Genomic DNA, 22154 nt, shown 5'->3' with positions numbered 1-22154 from the left:
AAGGAATTCTACCTTTATTGGAACCTGTTCTTTGTGGGGGAGCTGCCCTTCCAGAACACCCTAAAACAAGTGCTGGGCCTTTCCAGGCAAAGCTGCCCTGACATGAGGCTTTGCTCTTGCTCTGGATGTGTTTTAATCAAGGAACCATGATGAGCTTTGGGGTTCAGGAAGGTGAAGTTCCCTGGTTGTGCCCTCCCCTTGCTCTGGATCTTCTCCCCTGGAGTGGACAGAGCTGAGCCAAGCCCAGCTTCAGGCTCCCATTCTCAGCATTAAGGTCCCTGTTGCTCTTCAGCCAGGAACCACAAGGCTTCACGTGTCTCCTCTTGTGTGCCCTGACTTCCTTCTTGTGAAGAGTAGCTGGGAAGGCAAATTCCTGCTCTGTATGATGAGGTGCTTTGAGAAAGAAAGGCAATTTTAGCATAATTGCTGTGCTGGGTGGGGGTACAACTCACAAGTGACAGGCCTGTCCTCTGGCTGGGGGTGCTGTGCCACCTGGGAAGCAGAATCTTAGAATCATGGGACAGACCCACAAGGATCATCAAGTCCAGCTCCTGGCCCTGCACAGGACAGCCTCTAAAATCACACCCAGCATTGTCTGGAGTTTTGACACTGGAAAGAACAGCACAAACCTTGCTAACACTTCCTGATTTTGTAGCTCAAATACCAGTGGCCCAGTTGTTAGAAGAGCAGGTTTTTAGCTGGAGGATTCTCAGCATTAAGGTCCCTGTTGCTCTTCAGCCAGGAACCACAAGGCTTCACGTGTCTCCTCTTGTGTGCCCTGACTTCCTTCTTGTGAAGAGTAGCTGGGAAGGCAAATTCCTGCTCTGTATGATGAGGTGCTTTGAGAAAGAAAGGCAATTTTAGCATAATTGCTGTGCTGGGTGGGGGTACAACTCACAAGTGACAGGCCTGTCCTCTGGCTGGGGGTGCTGTGCCACCTGGGAAGCAGAATCTTAGAATCATGGGACAGACCCACAAGGATCATCAAGTCCAGCTCCTGGCCCTGCACAGGACAGCCTCTAAAATCACACCCAGCATTGTCTGGAGTTTTGACACTGGAAAGAACAGCACAAACCTTGCTAACACTTCCTGATTTTGTAGCTCAAATACCAGTGGCCCAGTTGTTAGAAGAGCAGGTTTTTTGCAGCGGCTACTGCTGACCTCTGATCCTCTGACAGTTTTTAGCTGGAGCAGAGAGATGTTGCAGGTGAGCAGGGCTTTCTCTGTTGCTGGTGTTAGAAGACATCAGAGGGGACTCTCTTTGCTCTACAGAAAAGCTGGAGCCTATAGGAAAACTAGTATTTATTATTTCTTCTGTAAAAGGCTATAGTGTCTGTGTCTAAGGTAATTGAAATCTGTTTTGAACCTCTTTTAGTCGGTGTGAATTATAAATTCTAGGATTATTTTCATGTTCAATGCCCAGCTTAAAATCTCAGCTTGGAAAATCGTCTTGCAATAATTAGCTAATTATTTTTCCACATGAAAGCTGGGGGGGGTTTTGCACTGAGAGCCCCTTTCAGTCTATGGAAAGCTGAGAGTTTGGAGGTGTTAAGAAGTTTTACAGTGCAACAGTTGTTGCAGGAATGTTAGTCTTGAAAATCTCAAGTACACCAGACAGCATCTACGAAGTCTCTGTAGCTCTTCAGTCATCTCCAAAGAGCTGTGGTTTGAAGTTTTGGGAAGCACCTGCCAAATAAAGCATTTGAAGCTCTCACCCTGCAAGTTTGAGGGTTTAAGGGAGATGTTTCCCCTGCTCTGTGTCCCTGTCAAGCACTGTCAGGTCCCAGCAGTGCTTTTGGGTGACACCTTTATTAGGAAGACAGGAATTGGGAGGGTCGTGGCTTTGCCTTCCTCCTCTCTTGCCCCTCACCCTCAGGAGAGTGGGCTGGGGGTGTTTTTGGGAACATCCTGCTTTGTCCAGACTGTAGATGTTGAGCACAGATGTGGTGACAGCAGAGCTGTCCCCTGGGCTGTTGAGCTGCCTAAGGAGTTACTGCTCCCCCATCCTTGGTGGTTTTATGTTGGCCTTTTTACTTGCTCCCTTGACATCTGCTGTCAGCTGAGCCAAAAATAATTGGGAACTCCCTCAAAGTAAAGAAAAGAGCTGAGAGATTCTCTGCATTCCTTGCAGCCTGGGAGGAAGCGTGGTGGTGGCTGCCTTTCTGTGGGCATTTAGCAAAGCATTTTCCTGCCTGAAATAACCAAAACAGGTCTTCCATGAAGATGTGCTCTGTGCTGGTTCCTCGTGTGTGCCTGCTTCAGGAATGTTTGGGTTCAGTAAGGGATGATTCCCTTATCTGTGCTTGCTTCCCATCACATGTGGAGAAGCAGAATCCACAGAAAAGCCAGTGCAGTCTTTGGGATGGTTTCATGCTGTGGCATCCCAAAAGTTACAGATGTTGAAGTGTTTTTACTCCAACTCTGCATCTCCAGGAGATGTCACTTGGCCACAGCAGCATCTGTGGAGCATCAGATACCTTGTTAGCTGGCTCAGTAAGGGTTCAGAAATTGGAAGGAAGAACCAGTGGCATCTTTTTGCACTCTTGCAGCTGGTGTACCTGGCACCACATAGGTGTCAGCCTCCTCTGTGATCTCTTTGTTGTTTTTTTGGGAGTGGATGTTTCTATTTTTACCTGGAGCCGAGTCAGATGCTCAGGTCAGATTCAGCCGTGTTGGTGCTCCCAGGCTGCAGCCTGTGCTGGTGGCAGGAGTGTCACAGCAGTGTAATCACAGCAGTGTAATCACAGCCTGCCAGCCCTGGCACAGGGGTGCTGACAGGCACCTGCCCTGGGCAATGCCAGAGCAGCCAGAGATGGCACAGCACAGCTGCTGCACCTCTGTGGGATGGACAGAATGTATCTGTGGTGAATGAGAATGCTTGGAAAGAGCATTTGCCTCATGTGGGTTCTCCTTTGCTCTGTTACCACCATCCTGCTGTTGTTTTGGGCTCTTCCACAGAGGGTTCCAGGTTCTTTCCTCTGTGAAGTTTTCGTGGTTTGATGGTGTCTGAGGGTACAGTTCTGGTTTTATCTCACTAGCTGAGAAATTGGTTTGAAAAGCTGAGCCAGCAAACATTACCTCAATAGTGGTCCAAATGAAGTGTTTTAAACACAGTTTTCCTTGGTGTGACTCTGGGTATAAAATAACTTTCAGCTGACCAGAGAAAAGTACTTCAGTTCCACTCCTTCCTCAGCAGTGTTTGCTTCTCCACCCCTTGTGTAACCACTCAGTCCCAGATGATATCTTGACAGCTCTGATGATGCAGACAAGGATGGAGTTGTCCCTGTTGCTGTCTGTGACAGCAGATCATTATTGAATTTTATTTGGCAATTTACACCTGCCAATTAGGACCTTAAGTGTCCTGATCTGATGAGCATCTGGGTTTCAGGGGGAACTTCCCTGGGGAGGTCTGGGACTTTAGGGCAGCACCCACATGTGCCAAGGGGAAAAAACAGGAGGAATGAAGACTCTGTATCCTTGTCACTGTGACCTCTTTGGTGTTGTATTTGTTTGAATGATTTCCAAAGCAGAATGGGAGAGAGCCATGCTGTGCTCCATATACACTCCTGAAACAAGAATAAATTTAAATGGGCAGGATGGAAACATGTGCCACACCTTTCCTTGCTGCTGGGGTTGGGGATTGAAGTCTGGCTTTGGAAGAGTGACTAAGGCTGCCTTGGCAGGGTTCTGTAGAGGTGGTGATGCAAGGTGAATACCAATGTCTCAGGTTTGGAGTGGGGAATGAGGGATGGGATGGATGAACTGCACAGCACCAAGAAGGGTGAAATTATGGAGTCAATCCATAAAATGTGATAAAATGAGGCCATGTCTTCTTTGTCATTGCAGTACTTCACTGGCCTGGAGTGTGGACACAAATTCTGTATGCAGTGCTGGAGTGAATATTTAACTACCAAAATAATGGAGGAAGGCATGGGACAGGTAAATCTCAACTAACCTCATGGCTTATTTCTGGGAATTCTGTGTTTTGGAGAGACAGGGGAGAGTCTCTCTGCTAAAGTTAAAAAAACCAAAAGAACAACAGAGAAAGCTCAAACCCCAAAGGTTTGGAGGCTGCAGGCTCTGTGGAGAATTCAGTGAAGTTGGTGCAGGTTTTGGGCTGGGGAAGGAGGAACCAGTGGCACACCTGGATGAGGCAGGGCACTCCTTTGTGGATTGTAGTGAAGTCTGTTGCCTTGGAATTCCTTGTGGTACAAAACCAGGATAATCACTGTTCCTCCTGTGACCTTTTTGTGTTTTTCAGACCATTTCATGCCCTGCCCATGGCTGTGATATCTTAGTGGACGACAATACAGTTATGTAAGTAATGCTCTTGGCTTTGCTCTCTCTTTCCATTGTGTTACTCATGTGCTATTCAGATGTATTTAAATGCTTCTAACAAACTGCACAGAAGCTTGCAGGCAGCAGAGGAGCCTGTCTTGAGCTGTCTGCTTTGATTCCAGAATGTCTCTTAACTTCCTGTTTAGGTGTGAAAACCCCATGTGGTGACACTGGGAGGAAAGACTCCCTGACCAGTTTGGTCAGTGTGACACCAGGGTTTCCAAACCCTGTTTTACTGCTTTGTGCATTTTGTTTCCTTTGATTTACTTAGGAATTTAGGACTTGTACCCAGGTCAACCCACTGGTTGCCCAAGCCCTATAGCTGTAGTTAATAGGTGAGTCAGAGGACAGGAGTCCTAAGGGCTGATGCAGGATGTGTTTTTTGCCCTCTGATAGGAGGCAGTTTACCCTCAAACACAAGATTTGATTAAGGTGGTGTGTCATCCTGTGTCCTTGGAATTATGAAGTTGTCCAGCTGTGGAATGACTGATAAAGTTCATGGTGGAGCAGCAAACTTCCTTCTGTTTTATACTGAGGGAGGTTGTTGCATGAGCAATATCCTTCATAATGCTGAAATTTGTTCAAGTTCATTTTAATTCTTCTTGCTAAAACATCTCGGTAGAGGCTTCTGTTACCCTATTCTTTCCTTCCTGAAGCCTGACTCATTCATTGATATTAATTTGGTGGTTTTTATTATCAGTTGCTTTCAGAGTAACGATTTCCCCAATTTTGGCTCTTGGTTACTCATGGAGTGTAGGTTGGATGGAAGTGGAAGTAGCTGAAATGCGTTCCTGCCCTGTTGAGGGGTGGTTTGTAGAGCCCAGTGGGTGGAAACTGAGCTGAAGTTGGCATATCTTGAGTAACTTGATTGAGATTTTTGTTTACCAGAGGTTGAACTTCAATTTGTGGAGTGAAACGCTCTCAGCAGGACTTTTTGGAGTGTTTTCTTGATTGCAACAGTTGGAATGAGCTGTTCAAACAGTGCATGTGAAATTGAGTAGCTGAAAGCATTGGAGGTGGCAGTGGCAGCAGCAGCAAGGAAGGGATGGAAGAAAAGGAGGGCAGAAAGGGATGAGCCCTGGGATAGGGCAGTGGCAGCTGGGTGCTAAAGCAAACAAGTCCAATTTGTCTGAGTAAAGCTAGAAACTGTTTCTAAAGGTAAAAATCCACCTTTCCCTGGTCTTACCTGGATTTCTGTGGGGAGCAAGGTGCATTTTTGCGAAAGCTCTTTCCTTTAAAAGCCAACATAGACAAGTGTGGTAATCTTAGGGTATGTCAGTATATATTGCAAAAAATGTAAATGATCTCAGCTGGAACCTGCACCCACTTCTGTGCTGTTAATTACTACTTTTTAAGTCCTTTCCTGTTTACAAAGTCTCCAGCTCTCAGTTTTCAAGCGACATGAACACAAAATTTATATGATTTATGGGCTCTGGACATGGATTTCACCTCTTAATTTGTCTAGTTTTGTTTGTGATTTGCCAAAAGACAGTAATATTCAAAGCAAAATTCTTGGAGATCTTGACCTGGTGATGTTGATTGGGGCAATCAAAGCATGTTGATAGGCAAAAAACCCAGTGGATTATGTGCTCTGGTTAGTCATGGCATGACTGTTAATTTAAATTCCAGTACCTGATATGTTGTCATCATACAGTACATTTTCAAAGTGTTATTTAGCATGTCTTGAAGCCCAGGTATGGTGTAAAAAACAAGAGATTTATAATTAACACTAAATTCAGATTGTTTTCTCATTCTTCAGTAAGTTTGACTCCAGAATTGGAGGAGATGCTTTGTCAGCTGATTTGTTTTATTTTAGCCCTGGGAATTGAGCTGCCACGTGCTGTGATTTATGTAATAACCAGCATGTGCTTGGGAGAGGAGCTCCCCAGCTGCCCAGGGCTGGGATTTGTGCACATCCCATGGGCACACACTGCTCCTCAGGGAGTGTTCTAAGGATAACATGCAGGAGTACCCTGAGTTTTGGCTGCAGCTGGAAAGGAAAATCCATTCATTCCAATATTTACCCATGGTATGACCTGTATAAAGCTGTATTCCACAGTAGGATTTAAACCAGGAATGCCACAAAGGGTGTGTCAGTGCAGTTTATATTTAGATATATTGGGAAGACACTTCAGTCATGGCTAAAAGACATTTTTGGAAGTGCTCAGCAATCCATAATTAAGTTATTTTGGATGCATTTAGGCTGGGCAGTCTGCAAATGCCAGCTGGAATGGTGTGCCCAGGAGAAAAGTGGTCACCATGCTTGTCAAGGGTCCCATCAGTTTTCCTCTGCTCCCCCAGTTCCAAGCAGACTGGAATTAATTTAAAGTCCATGTTGTGTACACCCCTAGTGATGTTGAATTCAAATCAACATTGTTTTTATGGTAAATAGATTAAAACACCATTAATTTTTAAGCTGAAGCTGTAGCATTCCACTGAAACCCAGCTAACATGGGGCTTCCCAAAGTTATTAGCCACACAAGGGTTGTTTTGGAGCTTTTTAAAGGGATTTGCCACAAAATGTGCCTGTTTTATGTAAATGAACTGATGAAATTACTTGCTTTGTTTCTTGGGCTCTTCAGGGAAGTGTTTTTAAATAAAAATCCTCAACACCAAGAGGTTCAATTCTTTTGAACTGTTTGAGCTTTCTGTTTCTGAAGCTAATATATTTATATATGTATATATTTATACATTGCATAGAATGAATGTAGTTTTCATAGTAATAAATGATGTAACAAATAAATAGAGAACAGTTAGAAGGATGAATCAAACCTATTTGTCTTAACTTACTGGCAGTATATGGAAAAAACAAGATTTCTGCTACAATTTTTCTGTTTCTTCCCTTCCCACAGGCGTCTGATCACAGATTCCAAGGTTAAATTAAAGTACCAGCATTTAATAACCAATAGTTTTGTAGAGGTGAGTTTTTATTTGAATTTTTCAATGGCTTGTAGGTTTTGTCTCACACCTGTAGCCAGCCAGAGGCTGGAGGCTTGTTTAGAACTGCAGAGTAGGTTTTTTGCATAGTCTCTAAATCAGGTGTGAATGCAGGGGTTGTTTTATGGTCCTTTGCATTACAGGGATAATTGTAGGAAAATACTAAAAAAACTTTAGGACAAAAGACCTAAAGAGAGTGTAAGAGCAATTGCTTAATATTTGAGTTCTGAGAAGCAGAATTATGTAGTTATAATAGTTACATAATAGTTATGTAATATTTATAATTCTTGAGTGTTACCTGAGATACTTCACATTGAAAACCAGGAAATGCCATAAACACAAGAACATGCCTTAAACGTTTTGCCAGTTGAAGTAAAACTGCAAAAGTGCTTTAGCAAAATACTAATAGTTTTATAGCCTCCAAATACACTTGGAGAAAGGTGCTTTGCAGGATGTTTGCAGTGTCCCAGTTTCCCAGTTGTGTGGCTTCAGCTGTCCTGTAGAATCAAGCTTTCAGTCCTTGCCAGGAGTGGTGGGTGCAGTGGGTTTGGGTTGAATTTCTTAGCTGTTTGCAGCCACAACAAAGGGATGCCGGGCAGGAGCTGTCCTTGAGCACACCCTTCCTGTGTGATGTGGATGTGTCTTTGTTTCCCAGTGTAATCGACTGTTAAAGTGGTGTCCTGCCCCCGACTGCCACCACGTCGTTAAAGTCCAGTACCCGGATGCGAAACCCGTGCGCTGCAAATGTGGCCGTCAGTTCTGGTAAGAGAGCAAGGACAAGATGCTGATGCTGCTTTGTGCAACATGCCCTGGCAGTGTGTTAGTGTGTGCTCATGGAGGCCCAGGCTGCTTTGGCTTGGGAGGGGCATTACAGGTGGTCAAGTTCCACTGCTGTGAGCAGGGACACCTTCCACTATCCCAAACTGCTCCAAGCTCTGTCCAGCCTGGCCTTGGACACTCCAGGGATGGGGTGACTTCTCTAGAAACCACTTTCAGTGTCTCACAGCTCTCACAGTAAAGAATTTCTCCCTAATAATCTCAGCTAACTCTGTCCTCTGGCAGTGGAGAGCCATTCCCCCTTGTTCTGTCACTGTTTTGAAGGGGCCCTTGAGGGATTTCAGGGTTGAAGGGGGTAGTGTTGAGTTTCCTTAGAATTGGCTTTGAGCAACCCAGAAGAAAACTTAAACTGTTTAATTACAAGTACAATCATGTGCCCTGTTTGCTTATTTTCCCTTTCTTTCCCTTACAGCTTTAACTGTGGTGAAAACTGGCATGATCCTGTTAAATGCAAGGTGAGCACATCAAGTTTCTTGTCCAAATCTGTGTTTTGAAAAAGTTTAAAATAAATTTATGTGCAAGACTTAGCAACCAAGCCCAAGCTTTTGGGGCTGTCCATAGAATCATAGATGATTCTGAGCTGGAAGGGAACCCCCAGGGATTATTGAACCCAGTTGTTGTTCTCACTAGGGAGCAGAGTAGCTCAGCTGTTTAAACCACAGGGTGAAAACCAGCAGTGAAATCCTATTGGGTGCCTTTACTGCTGCCTCACAGTTGGACCTTGTGAGGGAACAGTGCCTCATCCAGGGGGGAATTCTCTGGAAGAGGAGGTTGTTAGGCCTGTGCCCCTGCAGAGGAGTGAAGGTGTTTTTTGGACAAGGGGCATTCCTGTAGGAGTTGTTCCTGTAGGTGTTTGATGCTTTGTCAGGCATGATCCATTGTACTGGAGGAACTAATTTAGTTTTTCTGTTTTGGGTTTGAAGGAAATTCAAAGATTATCTAGTCCCACAGCCTGCCGTGGGCTGGGATACCTTCCACTAGCCCAGGGTGCTCCAAGCCCTGTCCTTGAACACCTCCTGTTTGATGCTTTGTCAGGCATGATCCATTGTACTGGAGGAACTAATTTAGTTTTTCTGTTTTGGGTTTGAAGGAAATTCAAAGATTATCTAGTCCCACAGCCTGCCGTGGGCTGGGATACCTTCCACTAGCCCAGGGTGCTCCAAACCCTGTCCTTGAACACCTCCAGGATAGGGCAGGCACAGCTGCTCTGGGCAGCCTGTACCAGGGCCTCCCCACCCTCACAGGCATCAATCCCTTCCCAGTATCCCATCTATCCCTGCCCTCTGGCAGTGGGAAGCCATTCCTCGTGTCCTGTCCCTCCAGGCCCTTGTAAACAGTCTCTCTCCATCTTTCTTGTAGGCTCCTTTCAGGTACTGGAAGGCCACAATTAGTCACCCCAAAGCCAAAATGTCCTTATTATTTAAGAGTCCAGCATGAAGTTTGTGTTGATGAAGAGCTGCAAACTCATTGCAGGAGTGTTTGTGCTGGGTGCTTGTGCTTGCTGGATCAGGCTGGAGCTGCAGGAACTGTCTGCCACTAAATTAGTGGCTGTTTGCACAGTTTTCCAGCACCAACACTCCCCAGTTCCCATGTGGCTGGGTGTACCTTTCCTTAATGTGAGCAGGTGTCTTGGGAGCATTTACAGTTCCTCCAGTTAGATTTAATGCTCCTCTTCCATCATTTTTCTGACAGTGGTTAAAGAAATGGATTAAGAAGTGTGATGATGACAGTGAAACCTCCAATTGGATTGCAGCCAACACAAAGGTGAGAGGTTTTCTCCTATTTTATATAGAGATTTTATACAGATTTGTCAGGTGAAAAGGACATCAATCTAATTCCTTGCACTAGGATTGCTTTTTCTGTTCCCTGTTAAGAGCAAGCCTTAAAATCCACAGTACACTCAAGTGCTCTTGTTGGAGGAGTGAACGAGTGTTAATGCCTGGAATCAGGTGAGTTTCTTCAAGTTCAGTGAAGGAAAGTGCTTGGAAGAAACAGTTAATTGGAGACCCAAAGGAAGCTCAAGATTTAAGTCTTTAGGTTCCTGTCTGGCACCAGTGGCTTCCCTAAGCAAATCCATGGCCCATTCCGTGTGTGGAACATGCTAGCACCACCCGTGGCTCAGTTTGGCTGGGATCATTTACATCTGCCTTCACATCCCTGGGATTGGCCTCCGGAGGAGCCTTCATTTCTGCTGGGCAGCATTCCAGCTGGAGACTGGCAGAACAGCTGTCTGGGATTTCATTATGTAAAGGTCTTCCTTCTACTTAGCCCAACTTTGCCTGAAACTTTAGCATTTGATCATTTTGGGACAAATTAAAACCAAGATGGTCACAGTGACAAGGACGCAAAAGCAGCAGATCCCATGGGGGTGAGGAGCAGGCCTGGGGCTCCCAGCTGAAGGAGGAAGGTGGGGAGGGAGTGAGGAAATGGCTGCTTTGTTTTCTTAGCTCTGTTGTGTAAGTGGTTAATGGCATTGTTTGCAGCAGCCTCGCTGCTTTCCGGGGCTGGCTGCCTGGTTTTCATCGAGCTGGAATGCTGTGTTATGGTGGCAGAGAAACCCCTGCTGTGCAGCTCAGATCAGCCTGCAGTGGGCCCTGCTTGGAGCTCACAGAGTCCCCAGAGGGACTTTGGCTTTGTCTCAGTGTGTTCCAAAGTGGCTCGGGGACTGAACCAGGTTTGTCTGGAGTTTGCTGGGTTTTCAGGGAACTACTCCTATTAAACCTGAGAAAGGGCAGCAAATAGCTTGGAAAAGGCTGAGTGTAAGCACTGCTAGCCTTGGGTCTCACATATTTGGCACTCTGGAACAGCAGCAGCCCTGCTTTGCCTGTTAAAGCCCTCAAGATCTTGGGATACCACATCTTCTAACTGCCCTGTCTTGGGAATAAGAAGATTTTGGGGGGGAAACACCCAGCTGGAGGGTGGCATCTGGCACCAGCCCTGCTTCTTCATTGGTAGCTCTAGTCTGGTGTGAGCAGCAGAGCTGTCCTGGGACATCACTGTCTAAGCTACTTCCTTTAATACTGTCCCAGACATTCCTACATGGGAATACTTAGGAGCCCAGGCTGCAACAGGGAGAAAAATTGCCATCAGGGTAATTACTCCAGACATTTGAGCAAGCCAACAGTCCTGGAGTCTTACAGCATCCATATCCATTGAATTAGCTGAAGGACAATATGGCATTCTTCTCTCTGAGCTGATGCTGGATTCAATTGAGGGGAAAGTTGGCAGGAAGAGTAACCCACCCTCATGCTGATCCCTGCCTTGGGGAAGGTGGGAATCTCCAGCTTTGGCCTCTGGGATGTGTGTGCTGGGAGCTTTGCTGCCTCAGAGAGCCAGGTCAGGCTGGGATTGTGGGGCTGCATCCAGCTCCTGCTTCAGTTCCCCGCTGATCCCTGACCAGAGGCACAGAGAAACCCCAGGGCTGTGTGGGTGTCTGTAGTGACAGACTGGGATGGGAATTGTGCAGCTGCACCCCTCCTTTCTCTCCATCCCTCCTTTCTCTCTGTACTGCTCTTGCAGGAAAGCAAGGCAGCTGTGTTTGGTGAGGCACAACTTGTGCCTGCATCTGTTGTCTTCACAGCCTAAATTCTGTGTTGAACTTCATTTTGAAGAACCTAGAAAGGAATCAGGTGCCATCAGGTGCAGAAATCCCCATTATCAGTGGGAACAGCTCTCCAAGGAATTCAGTTGTGACGACGCGCTCCGTTGCTGCTTCTGGCTTTTGGAAAGCACTTTGTGAAGCCATCCAGGCATGAATCCTGTCCCATGTGGGCTCCTCTCAGGGAAGGAGACTTCCTGTCATACCGAGATGAAGGTGTAAAAGAGAAATACCAATCCTCTGGAATGTGGGCTTGAAATCTGGATAATCCTTTGCAACGGGAGAATGTGAGATACATTTGTTCCGGCTTGTCCTGGGAGATGGAGCTGGAAAGGAAGATTAGGCAATTGTGTGAGAGAACAGAAGAGTGAAACCCAGCTGAATTGGGTTCTGTTCCCAAACTGGAATGATGCGATGCATTTTTTGATGAATTATGTAGAGTGGTCTGAATGAAAATGAGGAAGTTTGAGTAGTGAGTTCTGTGGTTTCTGATACGATTTTTTTATTCTTTTGCATTCATTTACTTGCACTTAGGAGACCTAAATTCCTTCTACTTGTACAAAAGACACAGCCCTTGCAGCAGAATGTGCTGGAGTAGATGTTTTTTTCCTTAAAATAAGCTACTTTCACATGAGTTTAGCTTAACTAGATTAATTTAAAGTTGTGATAAGGCAATACAAGTTCTTTATCAAGCCTGTAATTCTCAGTCTTTTTGAGGAATGGGGTTGAATAGTCCAAGGATTTGCACATTTCTTCCTTTTTCAGTTTATTTGACAAACTTGGCTCTTCCTCTCTTGAGTTAAACTTGACAGGTTTTGGGTATTTGGGAATAAAGGAGCCACAGAGATCCATTACTTTTGTCAAGTGGACATGCAGAGCAGTGAAAAATAGAAACAACTTGGATTTGTGCATTTATTTTGGGCTCTTAAAGTGTATCAAGACTGTCTAAAAGGAGGAGGGGAAACCTGTTTGGAACCTGAGTGTGATTTTAATCTCTGCTTGTTGGAATACCAAAGGGAAAACAACAAAGATGGTGACAGTGCTGGCCTGCACACAAGGCACTGCTTTTTGTTGTGGAACTTAAATTGGTGTTAATGAAAGTTGTTAATCTGGTACTAAAAAAGCTCCAGCATTGCTTCTTTGGCTCCTGGCACATCCCCATCCTTCCTTTGCAGGCCAGACAGAGCTTGAAGGGCTGATGGATAAACCAGGCACATTTTCTTCTCCAAAAGAGCTACTGGCTGTTTTCCTCCTGTGCATGAGATAAAGTGGCATGAGCCCACATCTCTCCCTTTTCAGATCACTTTTTAATGGCTTAAAGTGCTCCCTCTGTACTTTCTGGAGATCCTGCATTTGTTCTAATGCATGGATATTCTGGCAGGACATGGAATCCTCCAGCACCAGCACCAAGCTGTGCTCCTTCATTTCCCACTGCACTGGAGCCATGACCTGTGTTTTTCTAAAGGTGCCCAAGTGCCATCTCCCTTTCTCAGATGAACTGGTGTTTCAAATCTGTTTAAAAAAGTTTTGCTCTGTGACTCTAGGTGTTAGAATGGTGTACTGTTTGTGCTAGCCATAATTAAGTTTTTGGGTTTTGTTGAAATTCATTAAGAAATCCCTGTGGTTTTTGATGAGTCTTTTTATAGGATGGGCTGGAGGTGAAGGTGTTGATGTGAATGTGGCTGTGGGAGGCTGGTGTCCACCAGTTCCTCTGGGAGTTCTGGAAAGGACTAATCTCTTTCACTTGCCCTGAAACAAGAAACATGTTTCTGTTTAGCTTCCTGTTCATAAAAGAGCAGCTGAGGTTTATGGTGCTTTATATGTGCATGGACTTTTACAACAAAATCAGGATTGTTCTCCATTGCCAGGTTTGCCCAGGCTTTTGTTTCCAAGCCCAGTAAGGAATTGTTTGAAGTGGAACAATGTTAATGAGGTCACTTCTGTGTTGTGCTGTGACTGATAATGTGCACAATAATCTGCAGGTTTAGTAACTTGATTTGCTGCCTGTTGGGTTGCTGCATAGCTGTAATTCTCAGGGAGATCTTCCTTCCTATCCTCACTAATCTATAAATCTCTCCCACTTGTTCTGTTGGTGACGTGAGTAGTTATTAATTCTTTTTCTGCTGGTGTCCAGCATTTCTTTAGTATGTGCTTTTCATGGCTTTAATTTTTAATAATATTCAATGTTACACTTCTACACAGCTTTAGTGATTTGCACAAATACTGTGTCACCTCTTCCTTGTGCTTTGCTAGACAGGAGCATAAAGGCTTGAAAAGGATGGCATTCCCTGTGAGAAAAGGGCTGGAATGAGATCCTAGAATCATGGAATGGTTTGTGTTGGAAGGACCTTAATTCAAGTTCCACCCCCACCATGGGCAGGGACCCCTTCCACTATCCCAGGGTGCTCCAAGCCCTGTCCAGCCTGGCCTTGAACACCTCCAGGGAAGGGAGAGCCACAGGTGCTCTGGGCAACCTGTGCCAGGGCCTGCCCACCCTCACAGGGAAGAATTCCTTCCTAATATCCCATTTATCTCCAAGTGGGAAGCCATTCCCTCTTGTCCAGAGTCCCTCTCCAGGCTCTCCTGGAGCCCTTTGAGGCACTGAAAGGGTCGTTTTGTGCTGGTTTGCATTCCAGTGCTCAAAGCCCTGAGCACTGTGGACACACTGGAAAGCTTGGTCCCACCTGCAAGCCAGGAGGGCAGAATTTCTGTGCTGGATGGAGCCTTGCTGGGGGTGAGATGGCCCCACATCCCTGTGCTGTGGATATGTGCTTGTGGCACTTCTCCAGCTTGGCTTGTCACCTGGGGTCTGTTCTCCCTCTCTCAGCTGTAGGATTTTGCTCAGCAGGAGGGACCGTGGCTGCTGTGTGGATCAGCTGTGCTTCCCACAGTGATGTGGGCACCTGGTGGGAGGAGATGTGACTGGAACTGCTCAGCTCCACAACCTGCTCTGGCTGTGCAGCCCAGGGTCATCATGGTGTGACAGGGACACTGTCTGTGCTTAGAGACCCTGGCTGATGCAGATTGAGCAGGGATCTGCACAGTTGGGCAGGACATTGCTGGCATAAACCTAAATTTGAGTCTTGACTTGTTGGTGCAGGATTGGAAGAGGGAGGAGTGCTGCCTGGATGAGGGAAGCAGATGCTGCCCTGAGTGCTCTGCTTGAAAGAGGATTTTTGACTTTGAAGTTCACAGAACTGCACTGACTAACTGGGAACAAGCTTCCCTGGCTGAGTATCCATCCTGTGACAGTCCTAGGGAACATCTTGGTGTTGTGCCCTTGAAGGGACCAGCACAGGAGCTTCTGTGCTTCACTTACTCTGTTTGTAGTACAGTTACTGAGTCTGAAGAACAAACACAGGTGACTGGGAAAAGGGCAGGTCTGGAAAATCCCTCTTTTGTGCTTGGTGGCTGCTTGGTCCCATTGGTTTGATGTTCAGATTCTCCTGATTGTGACAATACAAACTGGAAAACTCATATGAAATGTAATAGTTGGGACACTCAGAGTGGGTGTACAGGAACCCATTGGATTGTGTCCTGTATAGAAGGAGCAGTTATGGACTGATTGTGCATGTTGGTTTCTTCCTTTGCTGAGAGTTTATCTGAATGCCATGGTAGGAACTGCTTTGGTTAGCAAAGACATGCTCCAGACTGGGGAGGGGATTTCACATGCTGCTGACCCAAAAGCTTCAGCTGATTTCAAAGTGTGTGTATCACTGGTTTGGATGTGTTTGTTATTGTATTATATATAAAAACTGGCTTGTGCAGAAACTTCATGAAGGCTGGTGTGGTTGTGGGATGAGCTGGATGAGGAGCTGATTCAGCCTAAAATGGTTTTGGTTTTATTTATGCAGTTTTTTTCTTTGTATTTGCTGCTTTGTTGATCTGTTCATTTCCAAGCTTATGGAGACCATGATATTGGTGTTATATTCCCCTGTACAGAGCTGCCCTTTGAGATACATTTGTCAAGAGCCTTACTCCTGAAAGGGAAACCCCATGTGAGCTTTTATGGAAGAGTCTTCAGTGAGGTGTCACATGAAGGGAAAAAAGGGACCTGACGGGAAACACGGAAGCACCTCAGGAAGAGAAGTGTCTTTTTAGCTGACAGCAGCTTCTTTGAAGCACACTAGAGTCTTGCTGCATGTTTTCAGCTCCTTTCTGGATGGCATGTTACAGCTGCAGGATTGGTAACAGCGTGATTCCGGCTTGGTCTCAGTCCCAGAGTGGACCAGACTTGGTGGTGAGGAAAGCCACATGCTTCCCAGGCTCTTAGAGACCACCTCTCTGCTGGGATTTTGGGGAAGGTCATGAAGTGACTCACCCAGTGTCCCTCTGTGAGAGCAGCATAGATAAAATACATTATTCCTTAATTTTTTTTCTATCTAACTGCTCCGGGTTTGGAAGTATTTTAAGGCCTGACTGAAGAGGATCTCGATGTCCAAAGGGAAGGATTAAATCATGTGTTTCACTTGACGTGCTCTGTCTGACTGCCGTGGGAACCCTTCCAAGTTCCCCAGGCTGTTGGGGTTCCGTGCTTGCCCTGCTAACGGTGCTCTCTGTCCTGTGGACAGGAATGCCCGAAATGCCACGTCACCATCGAGAAGGACGGGGGCTGCAACCACATGGTCTGTCGGAACCAGAACTGCAAGGCGGAGTTCTGCTGGGTGTGTCTGGGCCCCTGGGAGCCCCACGGATCTGCCTGGTGAGTTCGGGAGCGTGCCTTGCTGGAAGGCGAGGAGGTCGTGGTGCAAACGGCACGGATTTGGACTGAAATCTCTGGAATCGGTGTCCCTGTTACAGGTACAACTGTAATCGCTACAATGAGGATGATGCAAAGGCAGCAAGGGATGCACAGGAGGTGAGTCCATAACCTTTGGTGATGAGGGAGATCATCGGCCCTGTGCTGTGCTTTCTGTAAACCTACACATCTGCTCTGAAGGAATTCACGGATTCGGGCACAAATCCAAAGGACAGTTAAGTCTTTTGACTTTTAAGATAGGGATGGCTTTGCCTGCTATGTGCTACCTTTGTACATCCAGAGCACACAAGTTGAACCATGCCCGTGGTGTTATTTTTTTACAGCTGGTCTGTCAGTGTGAAGAAAATAAGATTAATGACTGTGTATTGAGTCATCTTGGTTCTCTTGCACTATTTAGCACACGGTGCCTTTCCCCTGCTTTATTATCATCCTGAGATTGCCCTCTTAGCACAAGCACAGTAATCAGAATTCCTTATTAGCAAAAAAAAAACCCCAACAAAACATCATCTTCTCACTTTTGTCATGACACTGGAAGCATGTGAGTGCTGTACCTCGAGTCGAGAGGCTGAAATACAAAAGTGATGGGGCTTGAGCAGTGTGACTGTTATTGCTTCCAAGGTAGGGAGTGAGGATGTCAGAGCTGTGCTGGGAAGTGCCTGGGGCGCTTCCCAGGGTTAGCAGGGCCGCACGGAGCCGTCTGCCCAACACGACAGGAGAGGAGCCTCTTTTGGAAAGGAAGCTCATTCTCTGGATCAGGAAGAGCCTTGTGAAGGGTTTACTTCTCTTGCAGCCATTACTTTGTTTTAACTGTCTGTTTTCTTTGTCCCTAATGGGAATTAACACAGCGATCCCGAGCAGCCCTGCAGAGGTACCTGTTCTACTGCAACCGCTACATGAACCACATGCAGAGCCTGCGCTTCGAGCACAAGCTCTACGCTCAGGTGAAGCAGAAGATGGAGGAGATGCAGCAGCACAACATGTCATGGATCGAGGTGCAGTTCCTGAAGAAAGCAGTCGACGTCCTCTGCCAGTGTCGTGCCACACTCATGTACACTTACGTCTTTGCCTTCTACCTCAAAAAGAATAATCAGTCCATTATCTTTGAGGTAAGGGAAAATGGGGTTGTCAGGAATTCAAACTGTAAAACTGAGGAAATAAGATTTAATGCTTGGAGGCCTCTAGTTCTCACTTTTACCCAATTTAGTCTGGTTTAATATTCTGTTGTGCAGAAGTTAGAGGCTCTCTGGGCACGTGTAGGATCATGTGATGGAGGAACCACAGAATCACAAAGCTATGGCTGCCCTATCCTGGAAGTGTTCCAGGCCATGTTGAATGGGGCTTGGAGCTACCTGGTCTAGTGGAAGGTGGCCCATGGCAGTGATGGAAGTGGAGGAGTTTCAATGTCCCTTACCACCCAAAATCAGTCTGGGATTCTATTATATCTAATCCTTTTTTATTTTGGTACTGATTTCAATAGCTCTGAAATAAAAATCTCCCCCTTTTCTTTACCCCCCCTCAAACACTTTTTTTCTTTTGTCTTTACAGAATAACCAAGCAGACTTAGAGAATGCTACAGAGGTGCTTTCTGGGTACCTGGAGCGAGATATATCCCAAGATTCGCTGCAAGACATAAAGCAGAAAGTACAGGATAAGTACAGGTTTGTGTTGGAATACTCCCTTCTCTCAAAGCAGCCAAAGAGTGCTGCCATGCCCTGGGTCAGGTAGTGACCTGAGCACTTGCCAAGATACAGTTTCTCCAGCGCCACATCCTTGGGAAGCTGTTTGCTCTTGGCTTTGTGCCACCCATTGTGCTCAGCCAGTCCCTGGATATCTGAGAGCAGCAGCGCTGTCCCGAGCCAGCCCCGGATCCTTCTGCTGGAGCCCTCACACAGAGGCTGGCAGTGTGTTTTTGTGTCCCTGCTGGGACCAGCTCTCAGGGGAGGTGACAGCCTGTGGGGAGAGGCTCCCAGCTCTGCCTTCCATCTGCTCTGCAGAGCAGGAGCTGGAAGATCCATTCCTGGAATGGAAAAAATCCTGTGTCCAGAAGCAGTGGCTCCTCAGTACACTGCTGTTCCTGCACAGAAGGAGCATGTGGGAATGGCCAGCACCAGAACGGGATCCACAGAGTGAGGGCCAAAGAACAAGGAGTGACTTTGTTGTTCCAAGCTGCCAGCTTTGGCCTAGGATGAGCTGCCAGCAGAGAGCAATTGGCTCTTTTAATTGTCTGCTGGGTCCATTTGTGCAAAACGTGGGTGTAGGAAAGCTGTCCCTGAGGAAGAGGGATAGAGCAGCCTGCCCAGCTGGGAAGGGGAGCAGGGGACTGGGGTCCAGGTGACACAGATGCCAGTGCTTTGTTCAGTCCCAGGGGAATAATTTCTGCACAGTGGAAAAGTACAAAGCTGAAAATGCGGATGAGTCACAGGATTAGGGCTTGCATTTCTGAGGCATTTTGCCAAAATCACTGAATTTGTTATGCCTGGCTTAGGGGGAAGAAAATATCCAAAGTAGGGTGAGCTGTAGGACTCAGTGGACTGGGGGGCGTGGCAGGAGCTGTTAAGATTTGGTGGCTCATCCTGCCCAACTTTGGCAGCACAGCTGGGGCTGGACGAGACTTTCCTAACCTTCTTTTTGAAGATGTTTTGTCATTTACCCTTTAAGGCCACCATTAATTCAGTATTTCAGATGAAGCTGCTTGTTTACTTCAGTCCTCTGAACCTTGATGCTTTTGTAGGGGTGAAATTACAAGCTAATATAGCCTGAATTGCTTGGAAACAGTATCCCAAACCTGCCTTCACATTGCTGGGAAGAAAGAATACATCTGTCAAGCCCGTGCAGGTCCCTGATTAACCAGTTCAGTCATGTCTTAACCATGTCCTGCACGGTGCCCTTTGATGCAAGACTGGGAGCAGGATGTCATTGAGGTGGGTTTAAAGAGCTCTGGGAAGCTGCAGGAACTGCCCTCCAGGCTGGTTTAGTTTCAGCTGTTTGGATCTCTTTGCTTGCAAAGACATATCTAGAAAACAGGATTAAGCCCCCCACACACATCCAGCAGAAAAATAACTGAAGTTTGGAAAGCAGAGACCGCGTGTTTGCCATCACATGCTCCCGAAAATCAATGGGACTTTGTGTACAGGGGGTTCCTCTTGCACCAGCTGACAGCAGTGAGGGGAGCCACAGCTGCTCTGATGGATAAATCAGTCACTCTGATAAGGTCCTGAGCAGTAGGTGAGGAATTCCTGCCAGGTGTTAGTGTGTGTTATGGTCAGGGATAGCTTCCCACTGGGAGGTTTCTCCTGAGGGGTCTCTGACCACTGCCAAGCAAGCTGGGTTCCCAGCAGCCAGAGCCTCTCAGGTGCTTATTTAGGGTTTGCTCTTGGAGCCTGAATTTGTTCAGTGTTTCTGTGCTTTTTGTCTTCTAACACACCCAGAATGACATCCTTTGCTGTGTTCTGTGAGGTGCCTTTCCTCAGGATCGGTGATCCTGGGAGGGCTCTTGGATCAGATTTATGTGCAGCATTTTTCAGTCAGTGTAGGTGGGAATGCTCCCTGGGTGTAGTGTCCCTCTGAGAGCCACGTGTTGGGATGTGAGGTGAAACCTGCTCTCCAGCCAGACCAGTAACCCTTTGGACTGCTTCCATCTCCACTGGGAAATAAAACTGTGTCAGTGCTCCTGAGGTTTGGGTTGGAAGAGATCTTAAAGTAAATACTCTTCCACCTCCTGCCATGGGCAGGGACACTTTCCACTAGACCAGGTGGCCACATCCCACCTGGCCTTGAGCACCTCCAGCTAGTTTTCCCAGCTAACACGTGAGTTTTTGTTGTCCTGATGGGACTTAGAGCAGGCACCAGCCCATGTCTGAGGAGAGCTCATCCCATTCCATGTGTCTCCACTAACCTGTGCTCAGACTTCTTCAAACCACAGCTGCTGCTTCCTCCTCTTCCAGTTATTCCTGAAGGTTTCTCAGCTGTAGAGGCTCTGGGGATACTTTTGCCTGAAAAACTCTGAATTTGCACACTGGTTTTCCAGCCAGGGACCTGGAGCTGAGTGACTGGAGCAACCAAAGTCTTAATTAGTGCAGTTAATAGGCTTGTAAATACAAACTCCCTTCTCAGGGGACCAAGTCTTTTGGAAGTGTCTCGGTTTGGAAAGACAGGTGCCTGCTAAGGAAGGCAGGAGCCTCCCCTGAAATGGAGAATGTAAACAACCCCCCCCCAAATTGCTATAAATTTTAAAATAAGGGGCTCTCAGGCAAAAAATACGGGAGCAGGAATAACAGTTCTTTAATAGGGAAGAAAATAAAAAGATAAAACAAACAAGGCAGTAAACCAAAACAACACTGACAGAGTCAGAACACAACCTGACCATCCCGATCAGATGGTAAGAATCCAATTGGAATTGTGGCTGCAGTCCTCCTGGAGTGTCAGGTGTGGTTCTGCTGGGGCAGGGATCCTGTAGAAGGGTGTAGTCTTCCTCTGAAGATGCAGTGGAGGAGGCAGCTGTTCCTCTGGGAATCCAGAGAAGCTGTGCTGGTGTTCCAGAGGATTGGGTGTGGAAGAGATAAGGAAAACTGCCCCCTGAACAGGAGACAGCTGCCATCCAGATGGCAAAGAGATTCCATTTTACCTTGTAGTGTGGGACAGGAAGTGAGGTTTGGATAACTGGGTGCCAGGGATGCTCCATGATTCCTGACGTGCCTTTTCCATGCTGTCCCTGTCCCTGCAGATACTGCGAGAGCCGGCGGAGGGTTTTGTTGCAGCACGTGCATGAAGGCTACGAGAAGGACCTGTGGGAGTACATCGAGGACTGAGCCCGGCCCCGCAGCAATGAACTCTGAACCCTTTCCCATCCTAGAGTGCTCATGCAATTCCAATAAAACCCACCCAGGGCGCTGCTCCGCCTCTTACACCGCTGGTCTGTAGTACCGGGATTCTGTTTTGTTAACAGAAAAATTAAGTAAATTATATTGTAATAAAAAAAAAGGTAGATAAACCATTGTACAACAGTATTCTAGGCGGCCAAGAGTGTGACAGACGCACTAAAAACCCTCCAACTTTAACTTGTAACGTAGCTTCATCCTCCAAGCCGACTCCTTTTTCTTTTCTCTCTTTCTTTTCCTGTGTGTAGTACAGATGAAACTTAAACCAGTTTCTTGACACTGCTTTTCATGTCCAAACCAGCCATTTTGATGGACTTTGGTAAGGGGGGTGGCTCTCCCGCTCCCCTCCTCCTCTCTGCCACCCAAATACATGGATGAGTGTGGATTGACTCATTGTAAAGAGGATTTTTGGGGAGGGAAGGAGGGGGGTACACAGCAAGGAAAAAAAAAAACCCAACCTTTGTATATGACTTTTAAAACAAAAAGAGGACAACACAGTATTTTTCAAAGTTGTATATAGCGCATATGCATGGACAAAGAGCAAGCGTGGCACGTGTTTGCATAATGTTTAATTACAAAAAATATTTATTCTTTAAAAATCTTCAAGATTATGTCTATTTGCTGTGCATTTTCTTTCAGTTTGATTCTTTTGTTTGGTTTTGTTTTTTGTTTTTTTTCCCTGGGTTGGGGTGGGGGAAGCGTGTGCTGGTGTAGTGAATATATCTATATATATATATTTTTTATTTTTGTTTTCTTTTTGGAAGGCTTTTTCCAGAGCAGTTGGGTTTCTCCTCTTCCTGCAGTTCCT

General features: G+C 46.4%; 1 protein-coding gene across 1 annotated transcript in view; it reads left to right on the top strand.

Moving 5' to 3' along the window:
- Positions 1-21459, top strand: part of ARIH1 (ariadne RBR E3 ubiquitin protein ligase 1) — a 51128-nt gene extending 29669 nt beyond the window's left edge. The window contains exons 4-14 of the mRNA XM_039722829.1: positions 3847-3939; positions 4262-4317; positions 7191-7257; positions 7931-8037; positions 8525-8567; positions 9805-9876; positions 16282-16412; positions 16511-16568; positions 17315-17575; positions 18015-18127; positions 21193-21459. Coding sequence (XP_039578763.1) covers positions 3847-3939; positions 4262-4317; positions 7191-7257; positions 7931-8037; positions 8525-8567; positions 9805-9876; positions 16282-16412; positions 16511-16568; positions 17315-17575; positions 18015-18127; positions 21193-21277 — 1086 coding nt within the window. The 3' untranslated portion in view covers positions 21278-21459. The remainder of the gene's footprint in view (positions 1-3846; positions 3940-4261; positions 4318-7190; positions 7258-7930; positions 8038-8524; positions 8568-9804; positions 9877-16281; positions 16413-16510; positions 16569-17314; positions 17576-18014; positions 18128-21192) is intronic.
- The last annotated feature ends 695 nt before the right edge of the window (positions 21460-22154 follow it).

Source organism: Passer montanus, unplaced genomic scaffold (genome assembly GCF_014805655.1).
Source record: "Passer montanus isolate IOZ18808 unplaced genomic scaffold, ASM1480565v1 scaffold5, whole genome shotgun sequence".
NCBI classification, from domain to species: domain Eukaryota; kingdom Metazoa; phylum Chordata; class Aves; order Passeriformes; family Passeridae; genus Passer; species Passer montanus.
Note: the sequence above shows the minus strand (reverse complement) of the source record. Positions and strands in the feature narration are given on the sequence as shown.